This window comes from Phascolarctos cinereus, unplaced genomic scaffold (assembly GCF_003287225.1).
Source record: "Phascolarctos cinereus isolate Bilbo 61053 unplaced genomic scaffold, phaCin_HiC Scaffold_5;HRSCAF=322, whole genome shotgun sequence".
Taxonomy (NCBI): Eukaryota; Metazoa; Chordata; class Mammalia; order Diprotodontia; family Phascolarctidae; genus Phascolarctos; species Phascolarctos cinereus.
Genome location: NW_027555958.1, coordinates 382151021 through 382171011, shown reverse-complemented (window position 1 = coordinate 382171011; position 19991 = coordinate 382151021). Strand labels below are relative to the sequence as shown.

The 19991-nt window shown below is 43.7% G+C and overlaps 1 protein-coding gene across 1 annotated transcript; it reads right to left on the bottom strand.

Moving 5' to 3' along the window:
• Positions 1-409: 409 nt before the first annotated feature.
• Positions 410-16475, bottom strand: TNNT2 (troponin T2, cardiac type). The gene is made up of 10 exons (XM_078156434.1): positions 16406-16475; positions 12625-12658; positions 9593-9653; positions 8890-9006; positions 7303-7380; positions 6230-6340; positions 4524-4633; positions 3665-3755; positions 1007-1047; positions 410-724 (listed from the first exon to the last, which is right to left on the bottom strand). The coding sequence occupies exons 3-10, from the start codon at positions 9644-9646 to the stop codon at positions 679-681; spliced, it is 648 nt and encodes a 215-aa protein (XP_078012560.1). The 5' UTR covers positions 9647-9653; positions 12625-12658; positions 16406-16475; the 3' UTR covers positions 410-678.
• Positions 16476-19991: the final 3516 nt, after the last annotated feature.

Genomic DNA, 19991 nt, shown 5'->3' with positions numbered 1-19991 from the left:
CCCTGGACCTAGTATAGTGCTAAGCCTTGCATTTTTTTTTTAAATCCACACCTGTGATTTCATCAGTACAGGGAAATGCCTGGTAAGGAAATCCTGTCCATCAATGCAGATCAGCAGTTGCTCTGCAATTTATAGTTTTAGAAGCTGCTTGGGGGCAGTAAGATGTGACCTGTCCAGAGTCCCAGAGTTTGTATGAGTTAGAGGCAGGACTTGAACTAAGCTCTTCCTTACTCTAAAGCCAGCTTCCTATCCACGATGCCATGCTACTATGCAAATAGTAGCTTTCAAACATTTACTGATTGAATTGAATTTGAGGTTCTGCAATTGACTTGACTTTTGAGTCAGAATTGTAGGGAATGGGTTTTTACACTCAATTTCTCCCCTTGTGAAACAGTAGAAGTGACAAGGATGCTGTTTAGTCTGTGTTGACTTTTATTAGAGGCACTATGTGTGTGTGTATCTGGGGAAGGGGGAAATAGCCACCCACTTGGGCTAGCTCTGTGCATCCAAGTTCAAAGCTCTCTCTGGTCTCCAGAGTCGACCAAAGGAACCGGGGACAAAGTGGGGTTATGACACCACAGAGGAGTGGAGAAACATCTAGCAGATTCATCAGTGAAGAAGCCTGGGGCTCTGAGGGCCTTCAGAACCTCCATGTCAAGGCAGTGCCCTGACCCTTTTCTATTTCCACCGACCAGTGACTTTGGCCTTTCCTCGGGTCTTGGAGCTGCAAGGAAGAAAGCAATACTCAGACATAGAATGAGCTCGAGTAAGTTTGATCAAATATGGTGCTGGGGAGTAGGCAGAGGAGGGTAGCTGGTCCTAAGGAAGGGGGAATAAGGGTTAGAGAGGCTGCAGTGAGGGTGAAAGAGGGAAAGAGAGAAGAACCAGGAAGAGCTTTCTAGAGGGGGAGCAAATAAAGAAGAATGTGGGTTAAGAAGAAGGGACAAAGGGACCATATAGAGCAGATTAAGCAGGAGGGCTGGGAGGGAGAGCAGTGGACACTTACACCTTCTGGTTATCATTGATCCTGTTTCGGAGAACATTAATCTGCAAGAGAAACAGGATTGGGTGATCAGAGCCTGAGCCCAAAGTGCAGAGCCACAGGACCAGGAAAGCCCATGAATAGGACAGAGCTCAGCCCAATAGAAGAAAAAATAGGCAAGAAGGTGAGCCCGAATGCCCCATGTCTTCATTGTCTTGTATTGTCTCCTAATTAAAGTTCAGCTTCCACTGCCTGGCATTCAAGGCCATCTCCAATTTGTCACTACCCTGCTTTTTGGACCTAATCTCATATTACCACTTGCCCAAACACATGTTATACTTCACCAACCTAAACAGTTCTCTGGACCCCAGATGTGGTCTTCACTATCCTGCCTCAAAATTTCTGTTTAGTCTGTTCTGAAGCTCAGGAAGCATCTATGACTTCTCTGAAGTGGGAACTCCCTCCCCAATGGAAAACTTCACAGACAGTCTTAGAGAGTTGCCTGAAGATGTGAAGGGTTAAGTGACTTGTCCATGGTCATATAGCCTAGGACAACAATTTACTTTGTATGCATTTGGTAATTATCCACTCCCCTACCCCTAGTGGAATGGAAGCTCTTTGAAGTTAGGGACTATTTTATTTAGTCTTTCTTTTTCCACCCCCTAGCACTACTGGTTCAGCAAGATAATAAATAGTGGCTGAACTGAACCCAATGATAACAATAGCTCACATGTATATTAGTGCTTTAAAGTTTCTGATGTACTGATGTGCTGGTTCATTTTTGGCAAACTTAATAGAGGGCATGAATGAGATCCATAGAGTTTCAGCCACAATCTGCCTTGTTGGATAGGATGCCCATGTCCCCATAGTGAAGCGATCCCAGATCCAAGGGCAGAGGGGAAAGTATTTACATACATTCCCTGATTTCATATTCACAGCAACTCCACTGAGGTAGATAGGTACAACATACGTTATTACCCCCACTTTCACAGGGGAGGAAAATTAGCTTAGAGACAATCCTTAGATGTCTTGCCAAGGGTCACCCAGCCATAGAGGCCCGAGTCAAACCTCCTTCCTCACTTTTGCCCATTGAACTTTTACCCCTCTTTCAAATCCTCATTTAAATTCCACCCCCTCCCTTCCCCTCAGACCTACATAGCCCTTGGTTTTGTAACCATATAATACAATTATCATGTGATGTTGTGAATTATGGCCATCTGAGTTGGTATCTAAGTTCCCTACTAGACTTTAAGTTTCTTGAGGGCAGGGGCCATAGCTTAAATGAATTTTGTTTCTCCTCAATAAACATTACACAGTACAAATGTGTGAACACAAAGTTTTGAAAGGGTAGGAAGTGGGGGGGGCGTAAGAGAAGTGGGTTCTAGAGCTGTGTGACCCCAAGAACTCAGACTGATTCAGGTGTTTGGGAAATTTCTTGAGATCAGAAGCACAAAGCCTAATCTTCCCGTTCGCTTCTGGGAATCCCTAGTTTCCTTCATAGTTTATCCTCAAGGGCTGTCTTCTACATAAAGCCTTTCCTGATCCTCCAAGCTACTTGAGGCTTCCCCCCCCAAAAAAATGATTGAATTAATTTTGTATATGTTTATACTTATATCTCCTCAGATAAAAATGTAAACTCCTTATGAGAAGAGATGTCCCATTTCTGTCTTTGTACCCTAGCCACCTCACACACTGGTACATAGTAGATCCTTGTTAATTTGTTGAGTGATAGGAGCTATGCAAACAGCCTGGTTCATTCAAATCACTTACCAGCAACCAAGGGAAAAGACATTGGCATAGAATGTTAGAGCTGGAAAGTGACCTGAGAAGTCAACTAGTCCAATTCCTCCATTTTAGAGAGGAGGAAACTGAGGCAAGGGGTAGATAAACTGAGCCTATGCTGCTCCCGCTGCTTATGGAGGTCAGAAATATATTCCCAAGGCCATAGCCAAAAAGAAGCTCCAACACTTCATTTTAACATACATTTGACTCCCCCCCATTTGAGGCACCCTGCTTTCTGGCCATTCTACACTATCTTAATGTGTCTTTTCTGCTGGGTGGAAGTTCTGAAATCACATGTCTGTGTACGTGTGCCTGTCAGTGCAAGCGAGCTCCAGTTGAAGAGGGCAGTGGCCCCATTTACTGAATTCTCCCTGGGCATCACCCAACTTCAGCCCAGGGAATAATTAAGTAGTTAATCAAGGTTTTGGCAAGAAAAGAATGACACTAATACCTTATATTTATATGGTACTTCAGAGCTTGCAAATCCTTTACGTTCCCTGACCTCACTTGATCCTTACAAAAACCCTGGGTGTAAGAAAGGACTAGGATAATGTTCCCAATTTTACAAATAACGAAACTGAGATTCAGCAAGGTCAACACAGCTACTAGTAGAGTTGGAACTCAAATATAAGTGTCCTGACTTCCAGGTCAGTGTTCTTTTCACCATATCACTCTTGTTAGTGATAGTAAGGGGTGAGCGGAAGACTGAAGGACCTTGGAAGGACTTCAAAAAAGGATTTCCAAGAAGATATAGGAGGAATAGATTGGGGGTAATTAGGGGTCATCAGGCAGAGAGGTGTTACGGAGCAACTAGAGGGAGTGAGGCATGTTGGGAACTCAGAGGATCAGTCAGTTCAGCAGAAGAGATAAGAAGAATAGGGAGGAATGAGATTCTCTTACTTCATATTTCTGTTGCTTGAACCTCTCCTGCAGATCAAACTTCTCTGCCTCCAGATTGTAGATCGTTTGCCATAGATCTTTAGCCTTCTCCCTGTGGCGGAGGAAAGTAGGAGGTAGGAGAGGTAGGAGGGAAGCAGGTCAGAGCAATGGAGTCACTGAGCCCACTCCTGGGGACTCATTACCAAAGTTCCAGGCCACCCAGAAGATTCTCACCATAACCCTAAGCCCCATAGCAATCTTGAGCTCAGGTACCCCAACCACTCCTTCCAGCCCTAGAGACACTGGGATTTTCTCCAGTTCATATTAAGGATCCATTGCTCACCATGGGGGTCAATGGGCCAATGCTTCCTAGAAGATCGTAGAAGGCTGAGCCAACCTTTTGGGTGTGAGGTCCAAAGGAGCGCTCATTAAATAATCTAAGAATCTCATGGCTTCCATTGCTCCCAGGTTTAGGCTAATTCTAAAATATCTCTTATGGATCTCTAGGAGTGAGACCGGGTAATATAAGGAAGGCTCCCAGAAGGGGGCACCAGACATAAGCTGATGGTGGTGACCAGTAGTTCCTTGAAGAGGTAGGAGCCTATAGGATTTCTCAGCTCATGGGATCACCTGTCTCCTTCACTCAACTCACCTTCGCTGTCAGCAAGGGTCAGCACCTTCACTTCAAGGGGTCATTGGACCCCCAAATGAACCTTCAAATTGGGCCTTCTACATATTACACTTTTGTCCACTTTTCAGGCCCAAGGGCCATGTGTGGGATGCTGCTGCCCCCTAGTGGTATTTATTGAGAACAGTGCTTCCCCAGCTAAATCTGGTCAGCCTTGAACTTCCCTTCAAGCCAGATCACCATCCCTCTCACCTCAGCTGATCTTCATTCAGGTGGTCAATAGCCAGCACCTTCCTCCTCTCTGCCAAGATCTTCTTTTTCTTCTCCCTTTCTGTCTGCCTTTTCCCACTCTTTCGCTCTGTCTAGAGTGAGGGAGAAGGGAGACCAAGGAGGATCTTAGGGAAGGGAGAAACTGTTTTCCCCTGCCCCTCCACTAACATCTATCCCAGAGAAGGCCTAAGGATTGCAAAAGCTCCCTCACAATTCCCTTCTTGGGCCCCAGGCCCTAGCTGACATCTGGAGTCCTTGAAGAAGCTTAGACTTTTTGGAAAGTTACTACTGAGGGAGGGTTCTCCTGAAGAGGGTATATGGTACAGTGGAAAGAGTACTGGATCTGAAGTCAGAGGACCTGAGTTCAAATCCCATCTCTGCCATCTGTATAGATGTGGGTAAATCAGTTAACTCCTCTTCTGTCTTTCTGTCTTCTCTGTTTGCCTCCCCACTCTGACTCTGGGTCTTTTTCTTTTAATAATCCATTGGCACTGGAACCCTTAAATCACATAATATCAGAACTTAAAATGGCTTCAGAGGTTTCCTAGTCCTACCTGTACCTAAATAAGGTTCTTCTCTATAGCACCTCAGTAAGTGGTCAGCTAGTCCCTGCTTGAATAACTATTGATGGGAAAGCTATTGCTTCCATAGGAAGGGTCGTCAGGGGTCATTTAATGCAATAACAACCTAAAGCATCAGTCCCTAACCCTATCTACCATTATCCTTTTGTGGTCTTTCAGCAGAGTCACTTCCTCTTCCAGGAAACCTTCCCAGATTTATGATGGGACTTCAAATGTTGATACCTACCTGAGCTTGCTAGAGCAGGAAACCATGAGAGAAAGACCAAGAGAGAGAAAGACAGACATATAGACAGAGACCCAAGGGAGATGTGGGGAGTGGGGTTGGGGAGAGAAACAGAAAAAGGGAAACACAAGGAAAGGGAGAGAAGGAAAGGAAAAAGCAGCAAATGTTAACTGTTGTCTGTCTATTGTGATATAAGTCTCTGTGGGACAGGATCGGGATTCTCTTTTCCAGAGAGAATGAGTGTAAATATATTTGGGGCATGGGGAACAGGATGGGGTTAACCCTAGAAGTTGTAGACTTTGGAAATTTGAGAGACAATTTCTCTTGCACTGTGGAAAACAGATAGCTGCCTTTCCCACCTCCTATACACGTGGGTTGGAATATTGGGACAAGTTCCAGTCCATTAGGGCCTTGAGATGAAGACCTTCCCCAATCCGTAAACTAGCCCTATAGCATATGTTACTAGATCCTATTAAAAAGTGAGGGTATGTTGGAAGGCAGTGCTATTGCTGGGGTCCTATCCTTTAGGTACCTCTTACTATCCATCCTACCATTGTTGTGGGTGGGGATCCTTGGGGCTATGGAGAAGGCTTGCCTTGCTACTATTGGACAAGGAGAGATGTTAGAGGCAGCTTCTAAGGAAATCTGGAAGGCTGGACACACTGTGGGGTTGAGAGAGGGATTTCTATGCTTAGGAGATGTCTCAAACCTAGAAGTCTTGACAGGTTTATAACCAGTAAATGGGAGATTCTTCTTGAGGATCCAACCTAAATCCTGTCTAGTCTAATGGAAATTTCTTTATGGATGCTACTGATGTATCCTCACTTATTACTAATGCCTTACTCAGGAACTGGGCCCCTATTTCCTTGACATGCTCTTCCCACCTTCTGAATGTAACCACCAAAGTGCATCATATTGGAGAGAGCTTTCTTTTTCCGAGCATCGTCTTCAGCCTTCCTCCTGTTCTCTTCCTCTTCACGTCGGGCTTTTTCTTCCTGTGTTGTTGTAGGGTGAGAGGGAATGGAGTGGGATATAAAGAATTAATAGAGAATCCAGGGAAAAGAAACCAGTGCTCTTGGGGAAAACATTTGTCATGGGGTGGAAGGTACATGGTTTATAGAAGACCATAGCTGGTTTGGGGGAGTTTCTGAACATTAATTTTTGAACACCAATACAAATGTTCACACTTATTCTAGTTAAATCACTTGCCCAATGTCGTATGGCAAGTAATGACTCAAATCTCTTTCTTCTGACCCTAGTCCTAGTAATCTTTCCATATATCACATCAGAAAGGGCTATGTTACCCTGCTAGTTTCACCCCTTACCTGTGAACATAATCTCCAACTAAATCATTTTACCTAAACATCCTGATATATACATACGCACACACATATATATACACATTTGCATATACATATGTATGTATGTATTGCATGCACCTAGTTAGTACATATTGACTCCTTCATTAGAATGTGAGCTTTGCAAGGACAGTGACTCTTTTTTGCCTTTCTTCACATTCCTAGAGCAATGCTCGGCACATAGTAAATGTTTAATAAATACTGGTTGACTGACATATCTAGTGAGGTATAGTAGAAACATTGCTTGATGTAGAGTGAGGAGACTTAGGTTCTAGTTTCAGCTCTGCTACTAGGCAACTGTGTGACCTTGAGTAAGTCATTATGATTACTAAGGCCCTTTTTCATCTCTACGACTTTTGAGTCTTCAGTCCTTTCCCAAACCTTAATGAATCAGGAGCAACCAATTTTCCATCTATCTAGAGTCTGGAGGGAGCTTGGACATTGGGGTTTGTGTATTGGGCAGTGCAGCCTGGTCAGAAACAATGTATGATTAGAGGTATACCTCCTGTTGTTGCTATGGGCTGGGCAACAATAGAATGGGTTGGTGGTGGTGATAGGTGGTAGGAACAGCATGGATGATGGGACAATTGGTCACTCACAGCCAACCGGTTCTGACGCTCCTTCTCCCGTTCATTCCGGATGCGCTGCTGTTCTGCTCGCTCAGCCCTCCGATTCTCCTGCAAGGAAAAGAATCATGACCAGTGTAGAAAGGGGGAAAGAGAGAAGGAAGAACCCCTTTCCTAAGGGTCATCAGGCGGCAAACAAGCATTGTAGAAATGCAATAGGAGCAAATCCAACACAAAGCTTCCATCTGATCTCACTTTTACTTTTACCTTTCAAATCAATTCTTAATCTGATTGCCTGAAAATTAATCTCCTTTATGATCTTATCATGTCACTCCTCTGCTCAAAAACCTGTCATGTTCACTATTGCCTATAAAATCCTTAGCCTAGAATTTAAGTCCCTCCTCAAGCTGGTGCCACTTTTCTCACTTTCCTCATACTACTTTCCTCCACACATACTCCACTCCACCCAAGCTAGACAACCTGTTACCTCTTATCCATGTTAAAAGCACACTGGGTTTGGACCTAGAAGACATGGATTCAAATCCCAACTCTCTAAGAGTAAAAGGTACAGAGCAGTGGTGAATCCACACTAGTAGAGGGAATTTCCTCAGGAGTTCCCTGCATCAGTGAAATCGCAGGTATGTAAAGACAAAAACAAAACAAAGAAATTGTCCTTTATATATCATGACTAGGTTATGGCTACTCTTTCTATCAGTCTGGGAAGATGTCCTGGAGATTCCAGAACTGACTCATTGGGAGAATGGGATTGAGATGAGCAGAACGGTTTGGGGCGGGGCCGTAGGGGTGGGAGGCAAGGAAGAATAACAGCAATAGCTAATAATTAATAGCACTTTACAGTTTTCAAAGTACTTGATTTGATGTGTAGTATTTCACTGGATCTGAGTACAAAGTACACCAGACTTGGAATCAGAAAGATGACCATTTAGATCTTGGAGCCCATCACTAATTAGCAACTGGGTGGCATAAAGGATAGAATGGTAGACTTGGAGCCAGGAAAACCTGGACTCAAATCCCTTCTCAGATCCTTAGAAGCTGTATGTCTCTAGGTAAGTCGCTTGTGCTTTCTCTGTCTGTGGGTCACTTAAATTTTCTAATCTGTAAAATGGAGCTCATAATAGCATTAATGCATATTATGCATATAATAACATTAATAATTAAATAGCATCAGTTTCCCCATATGTACAATGGGCTTAATAATAGCACCTACCTCACAGGATTGTTATGAGCATCAAAGGAAAAAGCATATTATATATGTACATATATTATATATTCCACATATATGGTACTTTGCAAACCCTTGAAGTGCTATATAAATGTTATCTCTCATTATTAGTTCTGAACACTACACAAGTCCCCTGATCTCTCTGAGTCAGCTTCCTCAGCCATCAAATGCCAATAGCTGCTTCATAGGGTTGCTCTGGGGAAAGTGTTTTGCAAACTGTCAAGAGCTTTGCAAACATGACCTGTCATTACTAATACTGGGTGGTAGGCTGTCAGATGGGGCAAAGCTCAGAAGCACCCCAAACTTGAGCCCATTACCCAGAGGAACAAGCCTCCCAAGTCCAGCCTTGCAGGGCTTCCCAGAGGTTTTCTACTTACAATCCTATCCTTCAGGGAGATGAGCTCCTCCTCTTCCTTCTTTCGATTCTCAAAGTGAGCCTCGATCAGCGTCTGCAGTTCATTCAGATCCTTCTCCATGCGCTTCCGGTGGATGTCCTGCCAGAGAGGAGGACATACACATAGCATCAGACACTTGCATTTGGAAGGGAGCTTGGAGGTCATTAAATCCAACCCCTCATTTATACTTTGTGAAGATGAGGTCAATAGAGGTAAAAATGACTTCTTCAGGGTCACACAACTAGTAAGTATCTGAGAGAGGATTTGAACTCAGGTCTTCCTGACTCAGACTCCAACCACAACATTCTATGTACTTCACCTGAATCAGACTCCAACTCCAGCACTCTACGTATTTCACCAAACATCTAAGAAGACCTAGTCCTAAGTTAGGATTCCCAAGTCTGGAGTAGGGACAGGACGGTGGTGAGGAGTGAGACATCTCCCAAGCAGACAATCAGGCATGATGGTAGCCAATGGAGGAACCTGACATCCTCCCGAACAGTCCAGAGCAGATGTTGGCCAGGACTTCTGGCACTAGTTAGTGGTCTGGGTATGGCCTGACCGTTCTGGAGGGTAGAAGATCATCCCACCCAGATTGATTCCGACCCATACGGAGTTCCATCCTTCCGCATGGAGAAGAGTGCTCTTGACTTTCTGGCCTGCTCTCTGCAGACTCAATACTTACATCAAAATCCACTCTCTCCCCATCAGGGATCTTTGGTGGTATCAAGTTGGGCATGAATAGCCTGTAAGGAAGATGGAAACAAAGTTAGTGAAGATCACCCTCAACTGGATCATAAGGTTTACAACTGGAGGGGACCATTTAGTCCAATTCTCCCATTTTACAGATGAGGAAACTAGGGTCAGAACAGGGGAGTGGCAACTTGTTTAAAGTCCCAGGAAGTAAGGAGCAAAGCTGTTTTATAGGAAACCATAGTGAGCTAGGGGCATGACCTATTTCCTTTCTCCAAACCCCAAGCTTCCCCCGCAGTCAGCTCTCAGCTAAACTCAGACCAGTTATCTGGGTTGCAGCTTCTGCAACTCCAGCCTTCAAGACATTTTCCTGCTTGTTTAGAGGATGGGTCAATGAGGTCAGGGGAATGCAAGTCTGTCCAAGGTGCTCATAGGCTCATAGACAGCTTACTAGAGCCGGAAAGGACCCCTATGCCTTGTAGATTCACTGGGGGCACAGACTGTCTTTTATATATATATTTTTTTGTATCCACAGCACTTAGCACAGTGCCTGACATATAGTAGGTGCTTGATAAAAGCCTGTTGGCTGACTGACTGGTTGACTTCACATTCCTCTAGTCCAATCTCCTCCTTTTTTTAGATAAGTTTTTAGATAATTTTAGTATTTAGATAATTCAGATTTTTTTTAGATAAGTTCTTTGTGATCAGCTCTGGTGATAGGAATGGAATGGAGGGGTTGTCAGAAGCAAAGTCTAGGGAAGAGGTTCACGTTCTCTTCAGGTTTTGATGAATCAGTAAACCTTTATTAAGTGCCTACTATATTTCAGGCACAGTGTTAAGTGCTAAGGATGCAAAAAAAGGTAAAGACAGCCCTTGCCCTCAAGGAGCTCACAGTTTAATGGAAGAGACAACAAGCGAACAAATATATATAAAGCAAGCTATACGTAAGATAATAGGCAACAATTAACAGAGGGAAGCACACAATTAAGAGAAGATGAGGAAGGCTTCTTGTAGGAGGTGGAATTTTAGGTTTCTCTATGTTCTTGCTGCACAGCCAAGTGCCAAGCCTGGAGTCAGGAAGACATGAGTTCAAATCCAGCCTCAAATACTAACAAGCTTTGTGACCCTGGGCAAGTCACTTAACCCTATTTACCTCAGTTTTCTCATCTGTAAAATGAGTGGAGAAGGAAATGCCAAACCACTCCAGTATCTCTGCCAGGAAAACCTCAGATGAGGTCATGGAGAATCACACACAACACAACTGAAACAACTGAACAACAAATGTTCTTCCTCTACTCCGTTATTACCTCAAATGGAAAGAGTCTTAAGATCACAAGCTCATAGAGTGAGACCTTGAAGCGACCTCAGAGACCCTGGTCTGGCCTGTTTATTTTACAGGTGAAGAAACCACGCTGGACTCAAAGAAAGATGCTGCACTGCAGGTTTGTGGAAGAAAAAAGGTGTTGCACACTCACAAGGAAGACAGGATGGTATGATAGGAAGAGCATTGGATTTGCCAGAAGATGTGGGTTCAAAGCCTAGCTCTGCTTCGTACTAGCTGTGTGAATTTGAGCTCATCCTTTTAGCTATCTGAGCCTCACTGTAAATGAAAGGGTTGGACAAGAATCTCATCTCTAAGATCCTTCTGGCTCTAAACCCCAGGATCCTATGTCCCTATAAGGAATGAGGATTGTAATTAGGACTAATTTCTATTCATTTGAAGGTCTCATTGAAATGGAAAGAAACTTGAGGAGCTATTGAGATTCTGGCTGTGATGCATGTTTTCCCCCCTTTGTCCCCCTTTTCTCCATTCCATCTCTAGGCACCATCTGAAGATGGGTGAGAGTGGGGTCCTAGAGAACCTTTGATGGGGCACCTTGTTAAGGTCTCACTGAACGAAGGCTAACACATTTCTCCTCCTCCTTCTGCCTCTCCAGGTGTGCCTCTCAGATGTCCCTGTTATTGAGGCTAATGTAGAAAAAAAATGCTGGTTGGAAAGTTTATACCCTTAAGCCAGGAATTCTACTGCTAGGCAGACACTCGAAGGTGCTCACTGACAAAAAAGAAGGGCTCCCTCTATTCGAAAACATTTATACTTTTTGTGGTAGCAAAGAAATGGGAGCAAAGTAAACGCTCATTGATTGAAGAATGGCTTCAATAAATTTTGGTATGTGAATATAATGGAGTATTACGGTACTGTAAGAAATGATAAATACAGAGAAACTTGAAAAGACTTATACAAACTGATGCAAAGTGAAGTAAACAGTCAAAATCAAAACAATGTACCCAACGATTACAGTGACGTAAATGGAAAGAACAACCATCACAAAACAGAAATGAATGTTACAAAAATTACAAAACGTGAACTTGGCCCCAAAGAAGAGATACGAGGAGATATACCCTCCCACTCCTTTGCAGAGAGGTGTTTGTGGAGGAAGCTGGGTGGTGAGGGGATGCAAGTATGGAATATCATATATAGTGCCATTTTTTTCAATGTATTGGTCTGTTTTTGCTAATTTTTTTTCTTTTAAAAAATTCTTTGGGGGCAGCTAGGTGGCACACCGGCCTTGGAGTCAAGAGGACCTGACTTCAAATCCAGCCTCAAACACATGATACTTACTAGCTATGTAACCCTGGGCAAGTGACTTAACCCCGATTGCCTCACCCAAAAAAACAAAAACAAAAACAAACCAAAAAAAAGTTCTTTGACATATGCGACGACTGTCTGGGAGGGGGAAGAGGGAAGGATAGAAGGGAATAGTTAGGCTTGTATAAAAACAAAATAAAATCTATTTTTAAAAGAAAATACTGGTTGACTTCTGCCTAGGTGCCCCCCTTCCTTGTTGCGGCCTCAGCTGCGGGGGAGGCCCCTGATCTAACTCTCCCTTAGGTTGAGAAAAACTTCTAGCCTTTCCCTCCCTCTGGTCCCCTCTGCACCAATCTACATTTTCTCCATTCTGCTCTTTGGGGCAGGACCTGAAATCTCCCAAATGTATGACCCAGTCAAAAGGGTTTCATACTCACTTGGGTTTGGGTTTAGATTCCTCCACTGGGCCATCTAGAGAAGAGAGAGGAAAAACACGTACGAGTCAGGATACCTGGCTTCTAGTCCTGCTTTGCCCCTGACTCTTACCACCCGTATGGTCTTTCCAAAATTGCTTACACTCTCTGAGTCAAGCTCAGAGTTATCAACTATGATACCTTGGGCAAGCAATATCATCTCTTTTTTTTTTTTGGCTGGGGGGAGGGGGTAGGCAATGGGGCTAAGTGACTTGCCCAGGGTCACACAGCTAGTAAGTGTTATGTGTCTGAGGCCAAATTTGAACTCAGGTCCTCCTGAATCCAGGGCCGGTGCTCTATCTACTGTGCCACCTAGCTGCCCCAAGCAATATCATCTCTCTGGGCCTCAGTTGACTTCGGTGTAAAATGAATTCACCTCAGCAGTTATGCACTAACTCACCAGCAGAGGGCATGTAGGGAAGATCTAAACTTTCTAGAACTCAAATAACAGGCAAGCTCTATCTCCTCTCCCTGGTCCCCTCCTTTTGTGGGTGGCCGTGCTCACCCTGTTTGTCTCTGGACGTGGTCCATGTGGACTTATCCAATTACTGTCTTGATTTGGCTCAGCTACCAACCACTGGGAGAACTCTGCCCTCCTACCTTTGAGCTGCATAGGCACTGGACTCTAATCACAGGAAGCCTAGATATAAGTCAGTCACACCAATATCGTTTAGTTGTGTATGGTCATTACTTACAACTGTAGGATCAAAGGGATAAAAACCATAATATAATAGAAAAAATGCTAGGAGGAAAATCAAAATACATTAGAACACAGATGCAGCGTCTCCTATTCTCAGATCACCACAGGCTATAAGGAAGCAAGGTGCAGAAAGACTCAGAGTCAGGAAGTGTGTGTGTGTGTGTGTGTGTGTGTGTGTGTGTGTGTGTGTGTGTGTGTGTTCAGTCGTCTTTCAGTCATGTCTGACTCTTCATGACACCATTTGGAGTTTTCTTGGCAGTGATACTGAAATAGTTTGTTATTTCCTTCTCCAGCTCATCTTACAGATGAGGAAACTGAGGCAAACAGGGGTAAGTGACCTGCCCAGGATCACACAGCTAGTAAGTGTCTGAGACTGGATGTGATCTCACAACAATGAATACTCCTGACTCTAGGCCTAGCGCTCTATCCACTGTGCCACCTAGCTGCCCTAGACCAGAGTTCAAATTTTTCCCTAGGCAAGTCACTTAATTGTTCCAAGCCTCAGTTTCCCCAACTATAGAATGAGGATGAAAGCACCTCCCTCACATGGTAATTGTGAGGATAAAATTAGGTCTTATTTGCAAAGGGTTTTGCAAACCTTAAAAGCACTATGTAAATGGCAGCTATTTTAAGCACACCTCAAACCCATGGGTTCCTTGATATAGTTCAGGTGCTTACACCCAGAGAATAAGTATAACCCTTGCTATAGTTTTAAGAAAGAAGAGCTTCTCAGCTACTCCCTAATCACTAAGAATTTCAATTTTTTTTGCCTTTTTCTCCTCTAGTCAATTAGAACATTCCTAGAGAAGAAGGAGCAATGGAAAAGTAGGTCCCCTGTCTCCATCCCCTTTATTATACCCTCTCATCCCTAACAGGGGAAGGTAGACCTGAGTTCCCTTATGAAACACTATTGGTAGGTTGGGATTGAGTGTGCAGAGGATAACTCGAGCTGAAAGAAACCTCAAGCTCCTCTAGTCCATGATGTTCTTAATCTTTTTTGTATCATCAACTGATCCCTTGGGCAGTCTAGGGAAGCCTAGGTGCCCCTTTTCAGAATAATGCTTTTAGATAATGGACATGCCAATTTCTAGTTAGAGATGGGTGAAAATAAAGACTTTATCCAAGTTCATGGAACCCCTGAAATCTGTCCATGGACCTGTTGAGGGAGGTGGGGTGGTCTGTGGACCCTACCTTAAGAACTTCTGATCTACCAAGGAAATTCCAAAAGACTCATGATGGAAAATGTTATCCATATCCAGAGACAGCACTGACGTAGTCTGAATGCAGATTGAAGCATACTATATTCACTTTTTTGGGTTTTTTTTCATGGCATTTTCCTTTGGTTATATCCTTTAGCAACATGACTAATGTGGAAATATGTTTTACATGCTTGCACATGTATAGCCTATATCAGATTGCTTGCTGTCTTGGGGAAGGGGGAGCAGAGGGAGAAAAATTTGGATCTCTAAATCTTTCAAAAACTGAATGTTGGAAATTGTCTTTACATGTAATTGGAAAAATAAAACACTATTAAATTAAAAAAAGAACTCCTGACCTAGGTCAACCCCTCGTATCAAAAATGGGGAAACTGAGGCCCAGAGAAGTGAAATGACTTGCTCAAGGTCCCAAAACTGGACAGTAGCAAAACCAAGATTTGAAATAGGAGTCTTCTAACTCCCAATCCAGAGTATTTTCTCCTGTATCATGTTATGTGCATTTGATACTAAGATCTCCAAACTCCCAGGCAGATATAGCAGTGCCCCCACCACATGACTCCCTACCCCCACCTCTGAGTGAGGGAGATCTTTGGTAAATAGTCTTCCAAAGCTGCTACCCCAGAATTCCTCCCCTCCCACATCCCCAGCCCTCTCAGATTACTCCCCCTGGACTCTATGCAGGCCCACAAGGGTGAGTCACTCAAAGCTAGGGCAGCTGCTGGTGGTGTTTCAAGCCCACAGTAAGCCTCTGTCCTCTCTTTCTTCCAAACTATCCTCAACACCTGCTTTTTCTGCTAACCCATTCATGGTATATGCCCAAGGGACCACTAAAATGGGCATTCATCCGCCTGTAGATTACATACAGGAGAAGTCAGTTACTTCTCCCCATCTAAAGAGTACAAAGTAATTTGAGTGATTTAGCTTAAAGGAATGTGAATCCAGAAAAATATTCTGTCTCCCCACCCCCATCCTCCAAATCATCTTGCATATATAGAAATGTTTTTTCATTATCTGCTATTTAGGGTTCTCAGTTATTTGGGGCTGTCTATACCCAACAGGATCTTAGAAAGGCAAGGGTTGAGTGTACACTGGGGAGACATCTCTTCCTCTCCATGCACCTCCATTCTCCCATCCTTCTCCTATCCTCAGCCGAATGGCCAAATGCTAGCTACAGCCCAGGACTCCATTGGTTTAATTGCTGTTATGTGGGATCTGGGCCAGCTAAATGGTGCAGTGGTTAGAGTCTGGGCCTGGAGTCAGGAAGACCTGAGTTCAAATCTGGCATCAGACACTCACTAGCTGTGTGACCTTGAGCAAATCATTTCACCCTGTTTGCCTCAGTTTCCTCATCTATAAAATGAGCTGGAGAAGGAAATGACAAACCACTCCATTATCTTTGCCAAGAAAACCCCAAATGGGGCCACAAAGAGTCAGACATGACTAAAAATGACTAAACAACAACAAATGGGAGATCTACAATAAGGTGGTTGGAGCACTACACAGGGTCTTTTTATCTGCCTTAGATTCAATTTATTTCTGGGTAACCTGGGTAAATTGTCAGGGATTTGGAAGGTATAAACATAGAGATTTTGACATCCCAACCATGTGTCTGCCAGAGTCTTCTCCTATCCATCTGCTCTAGCACATCTTTCCTCTTCACTTCACTCACCCCATTTGGAGTCTAGAACATCTCCACCAGAAGGAGAAATATGAGCAAAGCGCCCCCTCTCCTTCCTTCCCCAGCTATTGGAAACCTCTTCCTCCCTGCACCCTATGTCCACCACACTCCAGCTCACCTCCACACAGATCAATACCGTCCCCAAATTACCTTCCACTTCTTTAACTTCTTCTTCTTCTGTTTCTAAAGAACAAAAAAAGGCAGGTAAAGGATACAGTCCTGAGCTCCAAGAGTCTTACATGAATATAACCTTTCCCTTGCTACTGGTCTGATTGTCAACCACAGAGAAAGTTCCAGCCTGTTCACTGGACTATCTGTGGTTGGTTCTGAATGAGAGACTCTCTGATCCTAAAGGCCATTATTCCATGGTGGAATTCTCTTTGAAACAAAAATATGAAGGGAACCTTCATAACTAGCCAGGCTATTTAAAAAAAGAAACTTTTAGGTTCCTCTAGGTATCTAACTCTCACTTCCCTCATCTTGACTATCAATTCCACCTCCCCCATCCCACTGCTGTACCTTCTACTTGCACGCTTCAACCTCTGGCTCAGCCTCTTCCTCTTCAGCAGCTGGCTCTTGTCCTGGATGATGGGGAAAGGGCAGTGAATGACTGGGATTTCTACTTTCCTTGATAACGCAGATTCTAGAGTAGACAATTAGGACTAAGGACAGAGAAAGGACCTTGGAAATAGACTCAGAGAGGCACATATTGTAGTTACAATCGGGACACAGACTGAAATTGGAGACCCTGTTCTGGGTAATAGAACCTACTCATATCTTCACCTAAGACTCAAGCCCAGGAAATAGCCAGAAATTTAAGAAGGAACACTTGGAAGTGAATTTTCATTTCATTCATTATGTTCAGTTACAGTCACCAGAATTGGGAGCAGGGGTGGTGGTGGTGGTAAGGCATTAATAAACTATAGCATGGAAGATAATCCAAAGAAGGCAGTCAAGATGGTGAGGAGAATGCTATAAAAACATCTAGCAAAGGAATAGCTGATGTGTAACTGGAGAAAGGGAGAGAAAAGGAAAGCAAGGGAAAGGCAAGGCAAGGCAAGGCAAGGGAAAGGGAAAGGAAAGGAAAGGAAAGGGAAAGGGAAAGGGAAAGGGAAGGGAAGGAAGGGAAGGAAGGGAAGGGAAGGGAAGGGAGGGAGGGAGGGGAGGGAGGGGAGGGAGGGAGGGAAGGGAGGGAGGGAGGGAGGGAGGGGAGGGAGGGAGGAGAGGGAGGAGAGGAAGAGGAGGAGGAGGGAGGAAAGGAAAGGAAAGGAGAGGAAAGGAAAAGGAAAGGAAAGGAAAAGGAAAGGAAAGGAAAGGAAAGGAAAGGAAAGGAAAGGAAAGGAAAGGAAGGAAAGGAAGGAAAGGAAAGGAAAGGAAAGGAAGGAAAGGAAAGGAAAGGAAAGGAAAGGAAAGGAAAGGAAAGGAAAGGAAAGGAAAGGAAAGGAAAGGAAAGGAAAGGAAAGGAAAGGAAAGGAAAGACCAAGAAAAGAGAAGGGAAGAGAAGGAAAACTAAGGGGACAGAAAAGAAAGGAAAGGGAAAGAGAAGGCTTAAAAATAAATGATTGCTGTCTTCAAACATTTGAAGAGATATCAGGTAGAAAAAGGATTTGACTTGGTCTGTGTGGTCCTAGAGAAGAGGCGATGAGTAGAAGTTGCAGAGAGGCAAATGCTAGTTCCAAGTAAGGAAAAACTTCCTAACAATTAAGCCTATACCAAAGTGTGACGGGCTGTCTCAATAGACAGTGGGTTTTCTATTACTATAGGTCTTTAAGTAGAAACTGGATGAATACTTGCCAGAGATTTTGAGAGGATACTCCTGTTCAAGTCCAGTGCAATTCAACTCAACATTTACTAAGCTTCAATTATCTGCAAGGTAAAGTACTGGACACTGAGGATACACTGACAAAATGAAACACTCCCTGTCCACAGGGAACTTGCATTCTGCTGATGTTCCTTCCAACTCTGAGATTCCATGATTCTAGTCTGTTAGGGATAGAGGAGGAAATCTGACCTTTTTGAGTTTGGGGGTGGGGGTAGGGCTTGATATCTGTCCACTAAGACTTTTCTAAAAGTATACAAAAACTGGAAAGTGAAGGTGGTCTGGTCATCACCACAAAAGAATGATACATCCAGACTTGCATTGCTCTGAGTACAAGACAGTGGAGACAGATGACCTCAACATGTCCAATGAGCTGGATTGGACTGGGTCAGTCTGCCATATTTCAAAAAGGCAAGGGAGAAGCAGCTAATTGGACCTTTCCTTCACCCCCCAACCCCTTCCTCAATGGCAGCAAAAAGGACGTTACCAGTAGAATGCAAGTTCTTGAGGGCAGGACTGTTTCTTTTTTGCCTTACTATCCCTAAGGACTAGGGCAGGTCTTGAACCTAGTAAATAATTAACAAATGTTTGTGGCATTGAATGAACAAATCCTCTGAATTTTTGTTATGAAAGTTCTATCCATTGACCTGATACCATATGAAACTATTTCCACTCTTGGGGTAGGGGTAGGGGAATGCAAAAAGGAAAGAGGAGTTGTTCCACCCTGGAATCTTGTCCCTTTCTTGTATGAAGTTAGTACCATCTTTGAAAGTAAATCTCTTAAGTCTAGAGAGACTTGTTCATATGGAGCAACCACGGTGAGACTGTGAGCCTACACTATACTCAAAATATCTATATGTTGGACAAAATAAAAGTTGGCTAAATATTTCTGTTTTCATCCATATATTTGTATAAAAATAGTCCATCCACCTTATAATAGACAGGTGAAAGACAGTGTACCATCTAGGTCACAATTCCTATAATCTCAATGGATCTGTGGTCATATCACCAGTGGTGGTGATCTCAGCTCTTCCTCCTGCTCATCCTGAGTGACTCTTGTCTATGCACTCCTATAAATGTACCCCCAGAGTCACCCAACATGCTAAGGACTTTCCTTTCAGTTTCTTGCTGTTGGATGGATAGCAATAGAGTATTTGTTGCGGGGTGTTTGTCAGTTATCTTTCACTCTCCATAACTGACTAGCTTATCTTTTTATCTCATCATATATCTGATGACATCCTTCAATGCCATTCCTTCTACTCAGTTTGTAATGCAGCATAGTACCATGGACACATACTTGTTAGTTACTGATTGATAAAGTGATGGCATCTTTATTGGGTAGAAAGGAAAGTCTTGGTGACTGAAAAAGTCTGGTTAGGAGGCTTAGACACAACATTAGAATTATAGAGGTCCTCAAGTGCATTAGTCCAAAGCCTTATTTTACAGGTGAGGAAACTGAGGCCAAAGGGAAGTAAAGTGCAGCGTCTACAGTCAGGCAGCCAGTTAGTGGTGGAGCTGGGTCTAGAACCCAAGTCTCTTGACTTCCAATCCAGTATTCTTTACAATGTATCATTCTGAGGCCATGACCCAGTATTTTTAGGATCTCCTAGCCCCTCTCACTTTCCTTGACTGTGGAGATAGGCCTCTCTGACTTTCTCCCATAGCAGCAAGAGGAGGAAAAGTTTCTTCTCTAGTAGCATGTCTGCCTCCAGCAGGCGGTGACCTCTTAGACCTTGTAGATTGATGGAGAAGGAGGGGAGGGGAAGCAACCAGGAAGTAAAGAGGTTGAGAGGACCCCAATTGTCCAGGTCCCCAAGAGAAAGATGTGGGACAAATAAAAAAAAAGAGTAGACAGCCCTGAAAAAGGCAGAATTCTAGGGCCATTATCAGTGGCCATGGAAGGACTAACAGAAAAAG

What these genes read in the sequence shown, in the direction of transcription:
- TNNT2 (XM_078156434.1), bottom strand. Translation starts at nt 9,646, where the DNA reads ATGCCCAACTTGATACCACCAAAGATCCCTGATGGGGAGAGAGTGGAT. An exon ending in TCAAGCAACAGAAATATGAA is followed by an intron (nt 1,048 to 3,664) that starts GTAAGAGAATCT and finishes TTTCTCTTGCAG; the next exon opens with ATTAATGTTCTCCGAAACAG. An exon ending in ATCAATGATAACCAGAAGGT is followed by an intron (nt 725 to 1,006) that starts GTAAGTGTCCAC and finishes TCTTCCTTGCAG; the next exon opens with CTCCAAGACCCGAGGAAAGG.